Source organism: Pseudochaenichthys georgianus, chromosome 14 (genome assembly GCF_902827115.2).
Source record: "Pseudochaenichthys georgianus chromosome 14, fPseGeo1.2, whole genome shotgun sequence".
Taxonomy (NCBI): Eukaryota; Metazoa; Chordata; class Actinopteri; order Perciformes; family Channichthyidae; genus Pseudochaenichthys; species Pseudochaenichthys georgianus.
The window spans coordinates 23,041,774-23,061,561 of NC_047516.1; the positions used below are offsets into that span (position 1 = coordinate 23,041,774).

Consider the following 19,788-nt stretch of genomic DNA (forward strand, 5'->3'; position numbering starts at 1 on the left):
GAGAGGAGGGGGCTGTGGTGAAGTCACGTAGCGTATGACGAACTTCCGGTCTCTGATACTGCAAGACTCACATCTGTGTTTTTGGAAGTATTTGTTTGATAAAAAGGTAGTTTTTTATATCTTTAGCGACATTTTTTAAATAAAACCACCAACAAAAGTCTAATTAGGGATTCAAAGTTATTTCAGAGCAATATCTGCATACTGATAAGAAGAATAAACCAAAACAAGATTTAATGTTGGTCAACCATATGATGGCTTCAATTGATACAAGATAAAAAATAGTATAAAATAATGCCAAATCTAACATTATTCAATGATTATAGGCCTTTGTTTTTCACCTATGCATTTCTCCAAATATCTCTCTCAAACACACACAACTGGTAGCTGAATTATAATTGATAAGAGAACATACATGATGATCTTGAAAAGGTTAAAGTCACTTACAAATTATCTGTTTTTCATTTGCTAATTGGTTATTTGCACTTCCTGATATGTTTGAATTGTTGGGGCGTTTTACAATATATTTACACTTTCAGGTACCATTTCAAAACCACTGAAGAACAGCAAGAAAAAACAGAGAGTATATTGAAGATGAATACATGTTCCTAATTGTGTTTCCACACAACTCGCATATTAAATAAATTGATTGAGCAAGTCACAAAGCACAAAATAATGAATTTATTTTAAAAACATGGCACAATGAATCAAGACAATGTCCCAGTTACATGTGCAGGTTTTCCATGTAAGTAAGACTACACGCAGGGAAACTTATACAGACTTTGTCAGATGATGTAATACATGGATGACTATTATAACGCCCTTGAGAGATGGATGGATGGAGAAACCTTGTTTATTGTTATTTTAGATAAAGATAAATAACATTTCTCAGCATGGCGGTGAATCACCTTCATGATTACCCTTCAAATACTCCAAACACTCATACTGTACAACAAACCACATAATAGGAATACTTGATAATTATGATTTAAAACATCACTTTTAAATTAGCCCTGATCCACTCATTTAATGTATACTCCCATGTGTGAGTTTTAATGAAAATCGCTCCGCTGCCCGACTAATCCTAGAACCTAAACACAGAGACTGTTCTCAAGTCTTCGGTTATTAAAGCTCTAACTAACTCAACCCTGAATCTGAGCCCGCGACTCAATAAGAAACATCCCTCATCCTTACTGACAGCATGAGGCCCCTTGGAAAGGTTTCATCAGAGCAAAAACGTGTTATTGTTTACATTTTTTAATCTGGTAGATATTTTTTGCTCGAACCAGGAAAAGGAAATTCAGGAGCACGGTTGAAGTGCCCTGTTAAGAAGATGGCCACCGTGCCGAGGATGAAAAGAGTAATGGCGATCCAGAAACAAACCTTGTCGATCATCTTTCCAATCAGCACCCAGCTTTCTATTTCCTGGAATTGGAAATGAAGTGAATATAAGATAAGACACACCTTTCTGGATCCCTATAGGGAAAACTTGCAGCAACAGGAATAAGATACAGAACAGAACTGTTACAGGACGTGTATTTTGTCATGTTGTATGCATGCTTATCGGTAACATTAAGCTGTCTTTGGCTCCTTTCTGCTGTCACAATATAAATGTCCCCTCTGATTCTGATTCTGATATAAACACAGGACAGTTCAACAACAAGTAACTTAGTTAGTATTATAAACTATATACTGTATTTATTATCTTTCCTATTCTGCCTCCTTGTTCTTTATGATATCACATAATATGTGCATATGCTGCATGTGTGTTCAAATGTTTTCTGTTCAACTTGTGAAGCACTTTGAGCTGTGAAAATGCTCTACAAATAAAGCTTTTAGTGTTTTGAAATAACATAGCTTAAACAAATTGATCCTGTAATCTATACTGTACATCCCAAAAAGTACTGGCGAGGCAAGGCAAGGCTAGTTTATTTAAAAACACTCCTTTAAAAGCAAAGATAATAGGCAGACCCAGTTTGAAGTCACTTACAGATCCGATGTTGTTTTGCTGCCTCGTGCTCTCGGCTATGAAGTTGCAGGCGTCGACACATTGCTTGATTTCGGGTGCGGTCTGCGCCAAACTCTTGTACAGGTTGGCTGTGCTGCTGATATCCAAATGATCCACTAGGGGGAAGGAGACACTGACAGTCACACAGCAGTATGATACAGCATTCCCAAACACAGGCAGCTTTGATCTAAAACATAAAGGTGTTAAATGACAAACGTTATGCGTGTTAAACACAAATAACTGAGGGAGTCATTGGGATACGATGCACAGAGAAAACATTGGTTTTAAGCTATTTATACAAAAACATTGATCGATCAGTTAGTGGGACCATTTGTATACACTTATACACTCATATACTGTATATCCACCTATACCCATGATAGCATATATAGATATACACCTACTCATATGCGTATATATACATACGCGCATGTGCAGACATTCAGTAAGCAGGTAAGCAGACCTGGCCCGAAAAAAAGGAGCGTTGAAGTTGTATTTTGTTTTTGCAATGCTCAATCTAGGTTCTCCATTTATTAACAGGCTTCTAATTTGATCTATTTTCCTTTATTATCCTCGTGTACACTTGATCGATCTGATCCAACTATTCTGTTATAGTTTTTAGAGGCCCTTTTATGCTTTTTGGGGTATTACCTTCCCTGTACCGTGTTATATAGGTTTTTGTGCATGTTAATCTTCTGCAAAGTCTAAAATAAGTAATAAAGTTACACCACACCACACCCCCCACCCCCTGCCTGAAACACCTTGATTGGACTACTTTGTTGACTTCCATAAAATAATGACATCACTATGTAACACTCGCGTTTCTATTGGCTAGCACTCCAACACATTGTAGATATGTGACATCTCTAAGCGGTTGACTGTTGTTGGACTTTTACCCAAAGCGACTTACATACACTTAATACTATTGGCAATCCCCACAGGAGCAATTTGGGGTGAATTGTCTTGCCCAAGGACACAATGACATGCTCATCAAAAATAAAGACCTTTCTTAACATTAAAGCAAGTAAACATTTCACAGGAGAGGCACAACGTACACATATGAACCTGGAAATTAGCATAATATGTCTTCTTAAAGAATAGATTTCTTACAAACTGATTGTGAGAGCCCATGCTTCTGTCTCTGTCTGTCAAACATCATCTCGCTCCGGGGTTGTTTCATCACATATTCCTCTGCTCTCTGCATGAGGCCGAAGGAGCTGCGGCGGCGCTCCGTCACGCCGTTCACAACGACCTCCTCGCTGTCGTCCACCAGCGGGGGCATGCCCAGGAAACGAGGTAACCATTTCAGGAAGAGCTGCAGGAGCAAGATGTTAAACATCAGCAGAGATGGGGAAAGTACACGCATACTTTACTGGAGTAGAAGTAGATACTCGTGTTTAAAAATACTCTGGTGAAAGTAGACGTACAGACTAGACTTCTTTACTCAAGTCAAAGTAAAGAAGAAATGTACTTCAGTAAAAAGTACCCTTAACTAGCAGCTGTTTTAAAGAGTACTGCCCTTTATATTAATAGAACAATAATGTCATTGTTAGATTCTATTATTATCGGATAGGGTAATAACTTCATAATTAACTACGTCTGAAAGCAGAAGTCTAGGGAAAATAATTGCAAGTCTCTTCAGTGCGCATGTCACAAAATGAGATGCATTGTGGGAGATATAGTTTATGGGCAACGTCCTTCTGTAAAGCGGCATGTTTATATAATAAACGTATTATATTCTTTGCAAGCTCTTGCGGGCCACTTAAAGAGCCTGTGACGCGGTTTTCCCCCATCATCCAAACCCATCAATTTGAGTAAATATTGTTCCCTTGAAAACCGTTACTGAACTGATTCCATTAATCTGCCTTCAATGTTGACCATATCCTGGATCTGCTCAGGGATTCTTCAAGTCCCGCCAAATGATGTGTGACGTCATTGCGGGCACAGCGCTCCAGCTGCACCGTTCAGGATCCCAGCATCTGCATGTAAACGCACGACGGCGCACACAGCAGCAAGCTCAGACAGCGATGATAGTTTAATTTTGAACGTGTCTGAGAGCTCATATGAGGCTGAAGGATCGGTTTATGTTGTATCTGTTAGAAGTTTAGGAATGAGGTGCGTCAATATGGGCGATCATACGGTCATGTAGCCAGTGGTGGAATGGGACTAAAAATCAGCCCGGGACTCTCGACCGGCCCACTTCGGTACCGCTAGTCAACGGGGGGAGTGGGGGATGTGCTAGTGACTTATCCAACCGGCCCACTTCGGTACCGGCCAGTCCGCCACTGCACCCAGCCCAGCCCACGTAAACTGTCAACGGGGGGAGCCTCGCTGCGGGGAAACGGTGGACCTAGTGTCCCGATCGGAGTGGGAATAATAATAATAATCAGTGCATTTTATCCATTAATTTCCCCAACATTGTGGTGAAAAAACCATACGTTTAATCCACGTTGGTGTAGGCTACTACAACTACAAAAAGCATCGGTTTGTTTTCTCATCAGGAAATGCAGACCGGCTCAAACAAACGACTTTTAAATCATCATCCTCACGATCATTTAATGTATCATATGTTCGCCGAATTGACATGAAAGCACTAATAAATGTAGTTTTATCCACTTGAGTTTACAACTACAAAAATAATCGATTTGTTTTTATATTCTTTCACACACAGTGACGTCACGAGCTACCCACAATGCAACACGCGCCATATATATATATAAATACGGCATTTTCCTGGAGGTGCAAATATCCTGGAAGTGCAAATATAAACAGCTAGCTAACGTAGCCAGGCAGAGCGCACTAGGTTTTTTTTCTGAATAAACGACCGAAGAAATCGCTGCATGTCTTCGGATTACATCTCTGGACTTGAGGGGTGTGCTCTAGGTCGTTAGCAGCGTAAACTAGAGCTGTGTGGGTTGTCCGATTGCCCTGACAGACTGCCTGCAGATGTATGGAAAAACGACAGTGGCCTTCGTCGATTTTGGCTGCATCTACGTCTAATTTCTGGAAACACCAGGTGAATACCCCACTTGTCACAATAATATTATCATGCCATTGCATATATGTGGTATTTTAGAGTTGACTAGATATTGATTAAGGCAATAGACTATGATATTCAGTACAGGAAGCTTAGCAACACCTAGACGGTGTACGGCTGCTTGCACCTCGCGTAAAACGGCGGATACCGGAAGTACGGTGTCGCGCTCGGCCCAATACCCGTATGTGTGTGTGAAAGAATCACATCCGACGGGAGGAAATTCAGCAGCTCTGATTTTAATCCTAATTTAATCATCATCTTCACCACGATAATTTATGTTTATGTCGCCGAATTGACATGAAAGCACTGACAAATATGAATATACTATAATCAACTTCATTAAAACGTTATTAACGTGCCTAAACTCAGTAATTCACCATTTCTACGCATAACACACTTTGTCCGTGTTTGGCTCTCTCGCCGCACAGTGAAGCGTTCCGGCATTGACGTCACTTCCGGCTTCCCCCAAAACTTCAAAACGAGTCGAAGGAATTTCCCCGCGATGTTCGAAATTATTGATATTTATCGGAACGGTAAAACCTTCTTTTTTAAACTGACGGTTAGAGATGACTAGTAGCCCAATATTTCATTGCACAACAGTTGTTGGGAGGCTGTCACAGGCTCTTTAAAATGAAGTCGCAGAGTTGTACACCCCTGACATACTGAATTAAAAACAAAACAAATGAACCAAAGAAAGTGAAAGCCATTAAGCAGATGCAGGCAGTAGTCGTATAGATCACACTTAAATCCCCAATTCTTAGAAATGTACCAGTAATCTTATTAAGTATTTTCCTCTCCATGCCTGTCAACTGCACACGATGTACTCACAATTTTGATCCAACGGGGCATGTTGTGAGTGCTGGGGGTGCGCAGCGAGATGTTCAGCACCACAATCTGGTTTGTGGCGATGAGCGTAGTGACGGACATGACAAAGATCAGGTACCTGAGGAAGACAAAGAATAGACCTGTGTTGGAAACAGTGTGTGATAAAAGGAGGAAACACCCAGCAGAGGTCGGCAGAGAACACACTGACTCACTTCCCAATGAGAGGCACAGAGAGAGAGGTCTCAGGGATCTTCTGAGCGATGAGGAAGAGGAAGACAGTTTGAGCGAGCAGGACGGAGATTGCCACCGTCAACTTCTGTCCACCGGCTGTGAAGGAGAAAAACAATACTACTTAAAGGTCACCTATTATGCAACATCCCCTTTTTCATGTCTTTTATACATGAATGTGTGTCCCCGGTGTGTCAGGGAACTCAAAAGTGTCAGAAAACAAAACCCTCTCTCTTTTTCCTCCGTACCCAAATCTCTAAAAACGGGGGTTCAACGGAGCTGACCCAGATTTGCTGCCGATATGACGTAATATCGTAAATGTAGGCTGGCTTTACGCCCACGGCCCTATCAGAAAGTTGCGATCAGAAACAAGGCGCGACTGTTTTGGACGTAATATGGTCTTTGTTTACATTAGCATCATCGCTAACACTCAGAGCTAACCTGTACTGGAGAGAGTAGGCCTATGTGTAAAAAAACAGGAAATAAAAATGTAGCTGTATCTGCGGTAGAATTCTGAGCAGGCACAAGCTCCCCCTCCTCTTTTTTTTTTTTTCAAGCTATGGACCCCGAACCTGCAGTTCTCTAATGGCGCGTTGCCATTGCAGGGCCTCGCTCGGCTTAGTACGGTATAGTTAGGCCTTGTTAGACCTTGTTAGGCCAGGCTCACTTTATGCTGCGTTTCCATTACAGTTTAGTAGCTGGGGCAGTAACTATAGTAACGCAGTGTAGGCGGAGCCGTGACGTCATCTTCAATGCGAACCACAGAAAAACAACATCAGCCGTTAGCTGTTAGCACTCAAGCTCACAGCTCCTCTTCAGAAACTAGACAAAAGTACAAACCACAGACTGCCTGTGTCATGGCGAATACAGTCGCTGGTTTATTTATGTCTGTAGGCCGTTGTTCTGAGTGTGGACGGTCGGAGCATATGCTGTGTTAGCTTAGCCGATCTCCATTCAGAAAACACGCATTTTAAAAGGTTGTTCGTCTGCAGACTTGTCAAAGCATTAATTCATGGTTTTTACTAACCGGTATCAGTATTGTTAGAGAATATTTCTTCTTTCTTCCTAAGTGTCAAATAATAATTCTTCCTTACTCCTAAGATATTTAACATTTACTGTGTGTTTACATTTACGATCAGCCCTGCTCCTTATCTTCCGTAAGGAATGTGATAATGCAGTCGTATGTTGATACAGCTTGACCTACAGGGCATAGGGAGGTTTTGCGAGAGTGAGAACGCTAGTTTCTAAGCTCCAGATTTGGGGGATATCTCCTGCAGCTCCACAGATGTTTACGCCTCCCCCAATATGCTGATTAACTCTCTGTAAACTAGTTAAAAGGTCTATCGAGAGATAGGCTGGGCAGAATTGACATGACAACTCACCCGTGCAGTCAGAACCTTTTGCTGCTGTGACTTGTGATATGAATTCTCCGGCCGTTGACTTGTAATAAACTACCAGTGTTTGACATCAAAGCTCCAACTCTCCTCGTGTCTCTCTGAGTCCTCACTCTCCATTGCTGCAGAAGTTTCCCTTACAAGTATGTTGTTACTTCGGCATCATTTTGAACGTGTATTACAATTAAATCACGGTCAAATATGTTCATTTTGTTGTAGTTGTAGCCCCCTTGCCAACGATTCTCTCTCTCTAGTTTAGCATCCTCAACCCGACTCAGCCTGGTTGTTGGCCCGCTAAGAACCTCGATTTTATGGGGCCAGAAAAACTGTGAAATAGTACCCGCTAGCCGGTACTACGCCTAGTGGAAACGCAACCAAAAACGCTTAAACCGCGCTGTAGTGGAAATGCGCCATAACAGGCCTGAAATAGAGGGATATGAGGGATGTCTAAAATGCATGATCTGTTTGGTATTTTGAGAAAAACACATCATAGACATGTTTTTTGTATATATCTGAGACCCATAATATATGCCTAAAAATAGCATAATAGGAGACCTTTAAGTAGAATCTTGAGGTACTTTACTTGAGTATTTCCAATTTATGCTACTGTAGACTTCTACTAATATTGTACTTTTTACTCCGCTACATTTATCTGACTTCAGCTGCTTCAAGGATTCACACTACTATGTAATACTAAATGAAAATCAACAAATAAATAATATTTTATGTTAAGATATCTAGCATTATACAAAGAAATGAAAATTAGCTCCACGTTTTACCAGCTCTGATGAACACATTAACGCATAATCACAATCCAGTAAGTTGTTAAATCTATCAGATTGTGAAAAGTACTTTTACTTTGGTATATTTTGATGCCAATCTTTTTTACTTTTATTAAGGTAACTTTTTGCATCTTCTACCTGAATAAATACTTCTTCCAACAGTGGCAATAGAGGACAACACCAAATAAAAAATACAAATTATAATAGCTGTGGGGTCCCAATACTCTCAGTACTTTCTCTTTGCTCGGCACTTCAGCAGAAAATAAAGCTACATAGCATTTGAAAAGGGCCTTACACATACAGTAGATATAACATTAAATAATAATTCTTGCTACGAATGTGAAAAATTAACTGAAACAAAATCTGCAAAGGCACAACTTAGATTATTTTTGACTGTATGTAGTAATTTACTGAGTTATTTATTTACACTAAATAGCTATGTTCGACTATAAACAACTTAATACTTAATTTCAAAGAGGAATTATTGTGCTTGTTTTCAGGATCATATTTGTAGTTTGTGCCTCTATGTGACATGTGACCTCTTTTCACCCTCTGTCTGAAACCAGAGCCCAGTCTGTTCTGATTGGTTAGCTGGCCGGCTCTGTTGTGATTGGTCAACTGCTTAGAGACGTACCGCCCCTTAGCCTATCACGTACAAGATGTGTTTGAGCGCTAGCCAATAGAAGCGCAAGTGTTAGTGATACAACTTTGTTCCAGAAGTTAACAAAGGAGTCCTTATAACACACTAGAGCAGTGCTTCTCAAAGTGTGGTCCGTGAGCGCCCCCTAGTGGTCCGTGAGTATATTGGTACAATTTCACATTTGAAATAAATAAATACATTTAAGTTTTTCACACTCTCGCAGGAATATCTCCGCAATGGCGCGAGCTTAAGTTTGATGCATGACATAGCCCAGCGCAACACCTTCGTCACACATGTTGCCACTTGTTTGTACCAGTTTCAGACGATTTGTAATCTGTTCTAGAAAAACTGTGATTTTGGATATTTGTGGAGTTAGGTGGTCCACGAGTGTTTTTTTATTGGTTAAGTGGTCCTTGGTATGAACACGTTTGAGAAACACTACACTAGAGGATAGAAAACCCCCCAAAAAGCAGCTCTTTGAAGCCTTTTATTTATCATTTCAGTATCAGAGTAACTTCGATGAGTTTTTTTAGATCAAAGGCACGTACAATTACGGGACTTGATATTTTATAACACCATCATATTCTATGTAATAATAGCAGTAGGAAAATGGCTCTACAGACCTTGAGCAGGTAGGAAGTAGGCCAGCACTACCAGAGAGGAGATGAGGGAGCAGGGCAGGATGATGTTGATGACATAGAAGAGGGGCTTCCTTTGGATGACAATATTGAACAATATCTCCTGATACTCCAGGTCATCTGGGGTGTAGTGCTCGTAGATCATTTTCCTGGCCGGACGATGGACAATGGCCCACTCGCCGTTTTCTGAGGGGTGAAAAACACGCGATAAACTGGAGAGGAACCATGCGTTATCAACATAGGTTGATTGTGGATGTAGTGTACCTGTGAAAGCCTGGGGGTCAATATCCACCCACTCAATCATGACGTTTGGGGGGTTCTCGTCAAGAGCCAAGTGGAGGACCACTTCATTGGCACTGTATGTCTGGGATCTATGTGTCGCGGCAACAAGGATCAAATACAATGGAAAATAGTGTTAGGTGGATGAAACTCCAGTTCTATGAGCATGAAGCCGGCTTATTCTTTAAAACGAAGAAATAACAAATGTGTCAGAACCAATAGGCTCTCATCGACATAAGTAGGAACCAATGTTTGTCGGACACACACAGGCACACACTGAGATAGTGTGGCTACCAAACATAAGTTATTGTGTTTCTAAGTGTAATTTTCCGAAAGCCAATTCAACCTTTTGCTCATCAGACAATATAAAGTGCGCATCAATTATGTCAAAAGTGGCTTAGAGAGGACACACATTTATTCTGCTCATTTTCAGGTTCATATTAGTTTAGTTGTGCCTCCACTGTGACCTGCATGCTTAATGTTCAAAAAGGTCTTTATTGTTCTCATACTGCAGCACCTCTTTTCACCCTCTGTCTGAAACCAGAGCCCAGTCTGCTCTGATTGGTAAGCTGGCCGGCGCTGTTGTGATCGGTCAACTGCTTAGAGATGTCCCGCCTCTTAGCCTATCACGTACAATGTGTTGGACACAACAGGAACGGGAAAAAAGGCCTCTTAAAAATGTTGGCTTGGCCTCTATAAAACTAATAAATAAAGTAAATGTAATTCGTTGGGCGAAGCCTGCGAGCTAGTTCAGTCAACTCGAGCACCAATGATACATTAACGCAGCGTCCACATGGCGGCGTGCGTTGAAGCTTGCCGGTGGGCGTGTCTGAAACTCGAACAACAACCAATCACATGAATCTCCCGCCCCGGACACACAAGCGTGCGGTTTGATTGGCTAGAGCTTGTACTGGCATATGATTTGATTGGCTGACGCTTCCGTCGAAGCTTCAAAAGTTGAACATTGCTCAACTTTTAAAGCGAGCAACGCGAGCAAAGCGAAGCGACGCTCCCCAATGCAGTTCGGCAAAGTGTGACGTCACCCGCCGCCGTGTGGACGGGCCGTAACACGTGACGCGCCTCAACCAACAACCAACCAAACACATTCTCCTAAACATGCCGCTCTATTTAAGCTGCCAGCTGCTGCTGCTGCTGCTGCTGCTGCTGCTGCTGCTGCTGCTGCTGCGTTCACTAGCTATTGCTGCGTTCATGTTCCTGCTGCTGTGTTTCATGTTGCTGCTGCTCGCTGCCCCACCACCACCACCCCAGCTTCCACCTGTAGGCTCGGGGGATAGTTATCTAATCATCACTCAATGTTCTTTGTACATCTGTGGAGTGATGAGGCCCGAGCCTAGACACCAAACTATATTCTGCTCTAATAAACATATTAAGAAACACGTGAGTTGTCTGAAATATAATTGTACCACACCTGAATGCTAGTGTGCAGTTTTGATAATCAAATGGGAAGTAGGTGATCTCGATGGAGCACGTGCTGCGATAGATGGCGGGTGGCAGCCAGAAAATACCACCATAGTTGTAGAGCAGCACGTTGGCGTAGTACGCCACGTCAAACTTTCCATCAATGCTGCAGAGATGAATGAGGAAGAAAAAACAGGCAGTTCACACCAGATTAGTTAATGTACAGTATAATGACACTACATGTAGAGCAGGGGTGTCCAAACTACGGCCCGTTGACTATTTTGAATCGGCCCTCAGCAAATTCAATATGGATAAAGGAATATGACCCACACCTGAAACGTCTGCTCGTCTTACTTCTTAAATATAGATGGAAACAGATATATCACAGTATTCATGGGTTAATAAGCCCAATATTTAAATCAATTCAGTCAATTAAAGTTGAAGGCATTTTTCTAACAAATCTTATTTGATACAAAAAAGCCCAATAACTTATATACATATAATCTTGAAATCTACCCTTCCCATTTCCCATTTTAATAATCAATCTGAGGCTCCTATTTTAAGGAATGATCTGCTAACACTGTTTATAACTAAATAAATGAAACCCTATGCAGAGCTCTGATGTAGGCTGTTGTTCTAATAAAGCATATTCAAGTATCAAGCATAATTTACCTACATCTGATTGATTTTGTTAACTTATAAGGCAATATACCTCACCTCTAGTGAGTGACCAAGCCCTTTTATGTCTTTCTGTATGTGGCTCTCAGTGAAAAATGTTTGGACAGCCCTGATGTAGAGAAACTCCTCTTTCTTCTTACTTGTTCTCAAGGACAATGTCAGGAAGCCAAACATTGTTGCATGGGACACGAATAGTGGTGATGTTGTGATGGTCAGATGCGTTCCACACAAGGCGATAATCTTTCCATTGCTGCAGATGACATTTAAGAGAAGGGTCACCAGTGACGTTAAAAACTTGTATAGATGCTGATGGAACGAGGCTAAATCAACCTAACTGTAAAGATTTGCACAAACAAAACAAAAGTATCAATTGAAGTGAAACTCACAATCTGAATCCACACATTGGTCGTTAGAGTCTCCTCCTTTTCATTCTGTGATATAAGTGATGAAGCAGGATGAGTATTTCAGTCAGTGGTGCAATGTCACAAAATACATTTACTCAAGTATTGCACTATTTTGACCTACTTGTACTTTGAGTATTTCCATCTCGTTCTTAATATACTTTTAGGGTTTTTTATGCTCACTTTGAGGTCTCAAATGTGTATGTTGTGCTTCTACTCTTCACATGTTGTAATGTTCAAAAAGTGCTTTATCTTTCTCAGCACCTCTTTTTTTACCCTCAGGAACCAGAGCCAAGTCTGCTCTGATTGGTTAGCCGGCTCTGCTGTGATTGGTCAACCGCTTAGAGATGTCCCGCCCCTTAGCATTTCACGTACAATGTGTTGGAGCGCTAGCCAATAGAGGCGCCAATAGAGGCGCCAATAGAGGCGCGAGTGGGGGGAGAGATGACGTATTATTGTATGCCGACCGACCAGAATGGGTCCCTCGACAAAAAGCAATGGGATTTCTACATAGGATATTTGGAACATTGCAAAAAATAAGGTCTGTGGAAAACTGATTGATAAATGCACGTTTTGTTCAGTCGGATAATCTCCACATGTCTACCCTACTTTTATAGTTTTCGAATCATAAATCTAATCGCCAGAAGCAAAATGCTAACGTTATGCTATAATCAAACTACAGCAGGGTCGCACGACTTCAACGTCATGCCAACTTAAGATCGATATTCAAAACTACAGATTCTACACTGAACAAAAATATAAATGCAACACTTTTGTTTTTGCTCCCATTTTTCATGAGATGAACTCAAAGATCTAAAACATTTTCTATAAACACAAAATAACCATTTCTCTCAAATATTGTTCACAAATCTGAAAATATCTGTGATAGTGAGCACTTCTCCTTTGCCGAGATAATCCATCCCACCTCACAGGTGTGCATATCAAGATGCTGATTAGACAGCATGATTATTGCACAGGTGTGCCTTAGGCTGGCCACAATAAAAGGCCACTCTAAAATGTTCAGTTTTATCACACAGCACAATGCCACAGATGTCGAAAGTTTTGAGGGAGCGTGCAATTGGTATGCTGACAGCAGGAATGTCTACGAGAGCTGTTGCCCGTGAATTGAATGTTCATTTCTCTACCATAAGCCGTCTCCAAAGGCGTTTCAGAGAATTTGGCAGTACATCCAACCGGCCTCACAACCGCAGACCACGTGTAACCACACCAGCCCAGGACCTCCACATCCAGCATGTTCACCTCCAAGATCGTCTGAGACCAGCCACTCGGACAGCTGCTGCAACAATCGGTTTGCATAACCAAGGAATTTCTGCACAAACTGTCAGAAACCGTCTCAGGGAAGCTCATCTACATGCTCGTCGTCCTCATCGGGGTCTCGACCTGACTCCGGTTCGTCGTCGTTACCGACTTGAGTGGGTAAATGCTCACATTCGATGGCGTCTGGCACGTTGGAGAGGTGTTCTCTTCACGGATGAATCCCGGTTTTCACTGTTCAGGGCCGATGACAGACAGCGTGTGTGGCGTCGTGTGTGGCGTCGTGTGGGCGAGCGGTTTTCTGATGTCAATGTTGTGAATCGAGTGGCCCGTAGTGGTGGTGGGGTTATGGTATGGGCAGGCGTATGTTATGGACGACGAACACAGGTGCATTTTATTGTTGGCATTGTGAATGCACAGAGATACCGTGACGAGATCCTGAGGCCCATTGTTGTGCCATTCATCCACGACCATCACCTCATGTTGCAGCATGATAATGCACGGCCAGGGGTGGATCTACGGGGGGTGGATCTACGGGGGGTGGATCTACGGGGGGCAGCTGCCCCCCCCCCCCCCCCCACTGTAGAGCCTTGCCCCCCCAGCTGCCCCCCTAACTTTTATTTCCCTAAAACTGTACTAAAACAAACCCACACTATTTCCACAAGATTCTCAAGCGGCTCACAGAGCTGCAGAGAGGAGCGAGCTGTCCCAGCACCTATTCCCCTGGGAGCATTTCCCCTTCCACTAGTTTTGTTTTTACTAAGGACGAGAGCTTGAAACTAAATATTAATAAAACGCTGCGGTTTGAATCATAGCGTTTAACAGATGGCGCTGTTTGGGGCGTTACGTTACAAATACTATGCAGACAGCGCTAGCTGGGAGATCGATCACTTTGCTAAACTATGCGGTAGCCTACTATTAAATCCACGTAAACTACACATCACAGCCATGAGGCCAGATCAATGAAACCAGGATACATCCTTTACCGTAAAAACTGGATCTAAACACAGCTGCCTGTGTGCGTTTGATAAATACTTTCTGATGATATGCTACTTATTAGCTAGGCTACATGGCCCTAACGTGTAAAGTTATACAAGCATTTGTACCAGTGCTTTTCACAAGTAGACTCTTGCAGGCCAGAGTATAGGAGTGATTCAACAACAAAAAGACATATCTGAGAAGTGATCAGGACGAACAGAAAGAGGAAAAGGAAAAGAGAGTTCACTGAAGAGACCAGGAGGGTCAGAGCAGGAGGAAGAGGAAGAGACCAGGAGTCAGAGCAGGAGGAAGAGGAGGAGATGAAGACATTAGTGAAGAAGAATGTATGTGAGGAATAAAGATGAAGTATCAGAAAGAGGGGCAGGGATCAGGAGGCAGATGAAACTCCAGCTGGACCACATGGTATGTTCTTATTCTCCTTACATATTCCATCAGCAGCACAATCTAGCAGCTCTTAGTATTGACAATTATTGATTGAAATGTGTTGCTGCACAGGTCACCTGTAGCTCTCTGAAGAGATGGGTGTCATTTGTGTACTTAATTATAACTAAGTACTTACAGTATGCAGAATTAGAGTATTCTCTGAATCGGGTGCCTTTTGGGTCTTTATATCTTTGAAAAATGAAACCAAAATGTTTGGTCATAACATCTGGTAGTGGACTACTTACATGTTCCCACCTCAGGCACACATATAAATAATTACTAGGAATTTAACAGGGTTGAAGTTTTTGACAAAAAGTAGGCATGAGACCTTGTTTAGCTAAGATATGGCACCACATGGAAGTCAAGGACATTACAAAATTGTAATATTTTGCAAAACTATTGTTTATTTTGTAATGAAGAATTATTTACTATTATTAATTCATATAACAGAGTTGAAATGTTGAGCTTGTCAATCTTAATCTGAAAATACAAAACTGAAATATAGGTAAGAGAAGAAACTGACACTTTTGTGATGTAATTCCCTCAATGCAGATCACACATGGACTGACCCTCCCTGCAGATCACACATGGACTGATCCATTATTTTAATAGGAGGGTAAATGGTATGGCGTGACGGGGTTGAAACAAACTGAGGGACAATATTGCAATTTCATAGATAATTCAAGTATTCTTTCAGAATGAATTTTTGATCAGTTAAAGTTGACAAGCATATGATTATATTAGCAGCAACATTTTGGAATAATTGGCCATTTTGATTTGCTTAATATTAAATGAATATGTAATAATGCTTAGTGAGCCCATGCAATATATCTGTCTAATACTAAGACAACCAATTTTTTAAAAACTAAATATATATTTAATTTTACATTGTAATGCAAAACAATCTGTTACATTAATTAATTGCTTTAAAATACATTTTGTAGTTTCCTTTCATTTAAAATGATTGAAGTAGGGTTGGGGGACTCAAAGGGCACCCGATTGTTTGTCTGAACACCTTGTTTCTCTTGTGCATTAAGAACACTTGTGTTAGGGCATGAATTAACAAAAATAGGTTATATACAGTATAAAATACCACGTATTGTCCGCCCTCCCATGCCACCCTGGCATGACCTCTTGCCCCCCCTTTGCCACCCCATGTAAAATGTTCTAGAACCGCCACTGTGCACGGCTCCATGTTGCAAGGATCTGTACACAATTCCTGGAGGCTGAAACATCCCAGTTCTTGCATGACCAGCATACTCACCGGACATGTCACCCATTGAGCATGTTTGGGATGCTCTGGATCGGCGTATACGACAGCGTGTTCCAGTTCCTGCCAATATCCAGCAACTTGGCACAGCCATTGAAGAGGAGTGGACCAACATTCCACAGGCCACAATCAACAACCTGATCAACTCTATGCGAAGGAGATGTGTTGCACTGCGTGAGGCAAATGGTGGTCACACCAGATACTGACTGGTTTTCGGACCCCCCCAATAAAGCAAAACTGCACGTTTCAGAGTGGCCTTTTATTGTGGCCAGCCTAAGGCACACCTGTGCAATAGATCCACCCCTGGCCGTGCATTCTCATGCTGCAACATGAGGTGATGGTCGTGGATGAATGGCACAACAATGGGCCTCAGGATCTCGTCACGGTATCTATGTGCATTCACAATGCCATCAATAAAATGCACCTGTGTTCGTCGTCCATAACATACGCCTGCCCATACCACAACCCCACCACCACCACGGGCCACTCGTTTCACAACATTGACATCAGAAAACCGCTCGCCCACACGACGCCACACACGCTGTCTGTCATCTGCCCTGAACAGTGAAAACCGGGATTCATCTGTGAAGAGAAACCTCTCCAACGTGCCAGACGCCATCGAATGTGAGCATTTGCCCACTCAAGTCGGTTACGACGACGAACCGGAGTCAGGTCGAGACCCCGATGAGGACGACGAGCATGCAGATGAGCTTCCCTGAGACGGTTTCTGACAGTTTGTGCAGAAATTCCTTGGTTATGCAAACCGATTGTTGCAGCAGCTGTCCGAGTGGCTGGTCTCAGACGATCTTGGAGGTGAACATGCTGGATGTGGAGGTCCTGGGCTGGTGTGGTTACACATGGTCTGCGGTTGTGAGACCGGTTGGATGTACTGCCAAATTCTCTGAAACGCCTTTGGAGACGGCTTATGGTAGAGAAATGAACATTCAATTCACGGGCAACAGCTCTCGTAGACATTCCTGCTGTCAGCATACCAATTGCACGCTCCCTCAAAACGTGCGACATATGTGGCATTGTGCTGTGTGATACAACTGCACGTTTCAGAGTGGCCTTGTATGGTGGCCAGCCTAAGGCACACCTGTGCAATAATCATGCTGTCTAATCAGCATCTTGATATGCCACACCTGTGAGGTGGGATGGATTACCTCGGCAAAGGAGAAGTGCTCACTATCACAGATTTGTGAACAATATTTGAGAGAAATGGTTATTTTGTGTAAATAGAAAATGTTTTAGATCTTTGAGTTCATCTCACGAAAAATGGGAGCAAAAACAAAAGTGTTGCATTTATATTTTTGTTCAGTGTAAATGGTACAGTTTGTTTGAACAGTTTGCAGGAGGCAGGGACTTGCTTTCAAGCAGAACAGGGCAAACAAACTTAGCGGGAATGTTTACGTGTTCGGCGTAATGACGTACAACGTCCTCCACAACTTCTGTAGTCCTATTCAGCCACTTGGTAACAACCATCGTTTTTCAGACACGTAAACTCTTCAGAAATCACCAATGGGTCACTGCTGATATATTTAATGTCGTAGAACAAAACGTGATCCGTCTCTTGAATGTGTCTCAACCACAGACCTTATTTCCAGATATTTTCCAAAACCGTAGTTCAAAAATCCCGTTGACTCTGAGACGAGGGAACCGGAAGTGATCAAATGCTAACTCACGTCCGGGTTTTAGGACTTGTTCCTGCACCACTCTATTAGTAAAGAATGTAATTAATTTCAGCATCTCTGATTTTAGTTATGTTAATTATGCTCCGCTATGTTACTTGACCAAACAGCCATTATTATGCATAAATGTGCGCTTCATTGTCCATAGTCCTGATGGGGAATCATTTTGTATAACAGTGTTTATCTCACCAGGGAGATGAGGTTGGTGAGGGTCAGCTTAATATCGACGTCCAGCTTATCATCAGGATGCTTCACCGGGCGAATGTTCTTGTTGTAGCCTTTGAACAACTTGTCGATCAGCTCCCCCTCCTCATTACAGTGCACTGCACGGAAAAAACAGAGGAGAAAGTGAGTATTGTATTTGAAATATGTCAAACGGTATTTCATGACGGGCGAGGGAGAAACATCTGAAGAACAGATCAGTCTGAACTAAGTGTGGGTCTCACTGATACACTCATTAGTATTGTTATAACCTTCCAATCTGGTTGATTGGATACACTCTTGACGTAATTAAAATGCTTATTGATAATGATTAGAAAATGTAGTGAAGGCACAAATATGTCATACTTAAAATCCAACATACTGCATGACGTGTTTCACCATAGGATTAGATCTAGTAATTGTCATAAACACTGTTTTAAGATCATTTGACATCATGTAATTAAGTGAAAGTCAACTTCTATATACTGTAAAGAATATATTTAAAAGTGTATAGGTAGGTAGGTAGGTAGGTAGGTAGGTAGGTAGGTAGGTAGGTAGGTAGGTAGGTAGGTAGGTAGGTAGGTAGGTAGGTAGGTAGGTAGGTCTTTATTGATCCCAATTTGGGAAATGTTTGCGTTGCAGCAGCATAACAAACAAAGCAATATACATAAGAAATTAAGACAAAAATATCCAAAATATGTCTGAAATTGAAAGAAAACGGCATTAAAAAGTAAAAACATATATATAAATATACGTGGATGTGGAAATACAACTTTCCAGTAACAAATATAATGCAGGATATTATTGTGCAAGAAATAGATTATTCATTAAATGTAATTTTTATTTTTATTCATCCTTTATTTATCCAGGAATGTCGCATTGAGATACAAGATCTCTTCTTCCAGGGAGTCCTGACCAACACGGCACACAACAAGTTTCAACATAGAACAAGGGCATTAAACAAAAAAAACATACAATTCAAATATAAATCCAGAAGGCCATTTGTGCAGTGGCAAGAAGCATAATCACATCAGCAATAGCATCAGGCAAAGCAGTTACATGTTTCATGAAGGGCTAATCGTAGCATACCGTTAAAAGCATTTACAGTAGGAAGTGCCTCTAGACAAAGTTTTACTTGCAGCGTATTCCATAAAAAGGGAGCATAGTGGGAGAATGCAGCTTTACCAAGCTCTGACTGCATCAAAGGAACATTTAAAAGTAATGTAAATGTAAAATGTGGGAGTGGGAGTTTAAGTCCAGTTATTAAGAGAAGCTATGGAGCAGAGAGTTCTCTTCTGGCCAGTGGTGATTTGTTATACAGAGTTATTGCAGTGGGCATCTCTGGTGTATACAGGGAAAATAACGCATAACTTCAGATAAACATGTCAGTTAGCTATCTGTCAAGCTAGAAATCACATCTCCACTCCAGTAAGGGCAATAATAATAACAATACAGAGCCTATAGTAACCATGCTCTTAGTCACACGTACTTGCTATATTTCAGTATTTACCTTAAGAGAGACTATGAAAGAGTAAGGCAGAGGTTATTTCCGACACATTGCCTCTTCCCTCCCAGCTGTCACTATCAACAGCTCGGATAACACAGC

At 41.7% G+C, this 19,788-nt stretch overlaps 1 protein-coding gene across 1 annotated transcript; it reads right to left on the reverse strand.

Moving 5' to 3' along the window:
- Window positions 1-663: 663 nt before the first annotated feature.
- On the reverse strand, window positions 664-19,383 carry chrne (cholinergic receptor, nicotinic, epsilon). The gene is made up of 12 exons (XM_071205362.1): window positions 19,368-19,383; window positions 18,171-18,304; window positions 12,312-12,356; window positions 12,066-12,175; window positions 11,258-11,413; window positions 9,814-9,920; window positions 9,535-9,735; window positions 6,080-6,194; window positions 5,871-5,985; window positions 3,116-3,320; window positions 1,988-2,121; window positions 664-1,422 (listed from the first exon to the last, which is right to left on the reverse strand). Exons 1-12 carry the CDS (start codon window positions 19,381-19,383, stop codon window positions 1,255-1,257), a joined length of 1,506 nt encoding a protein of 501 aa, XP_071061463.1. The 3' UTR covers window positions 664-1,254.
- Window positions 19,384-19,788: the final 405 nt, after the last annotated feature.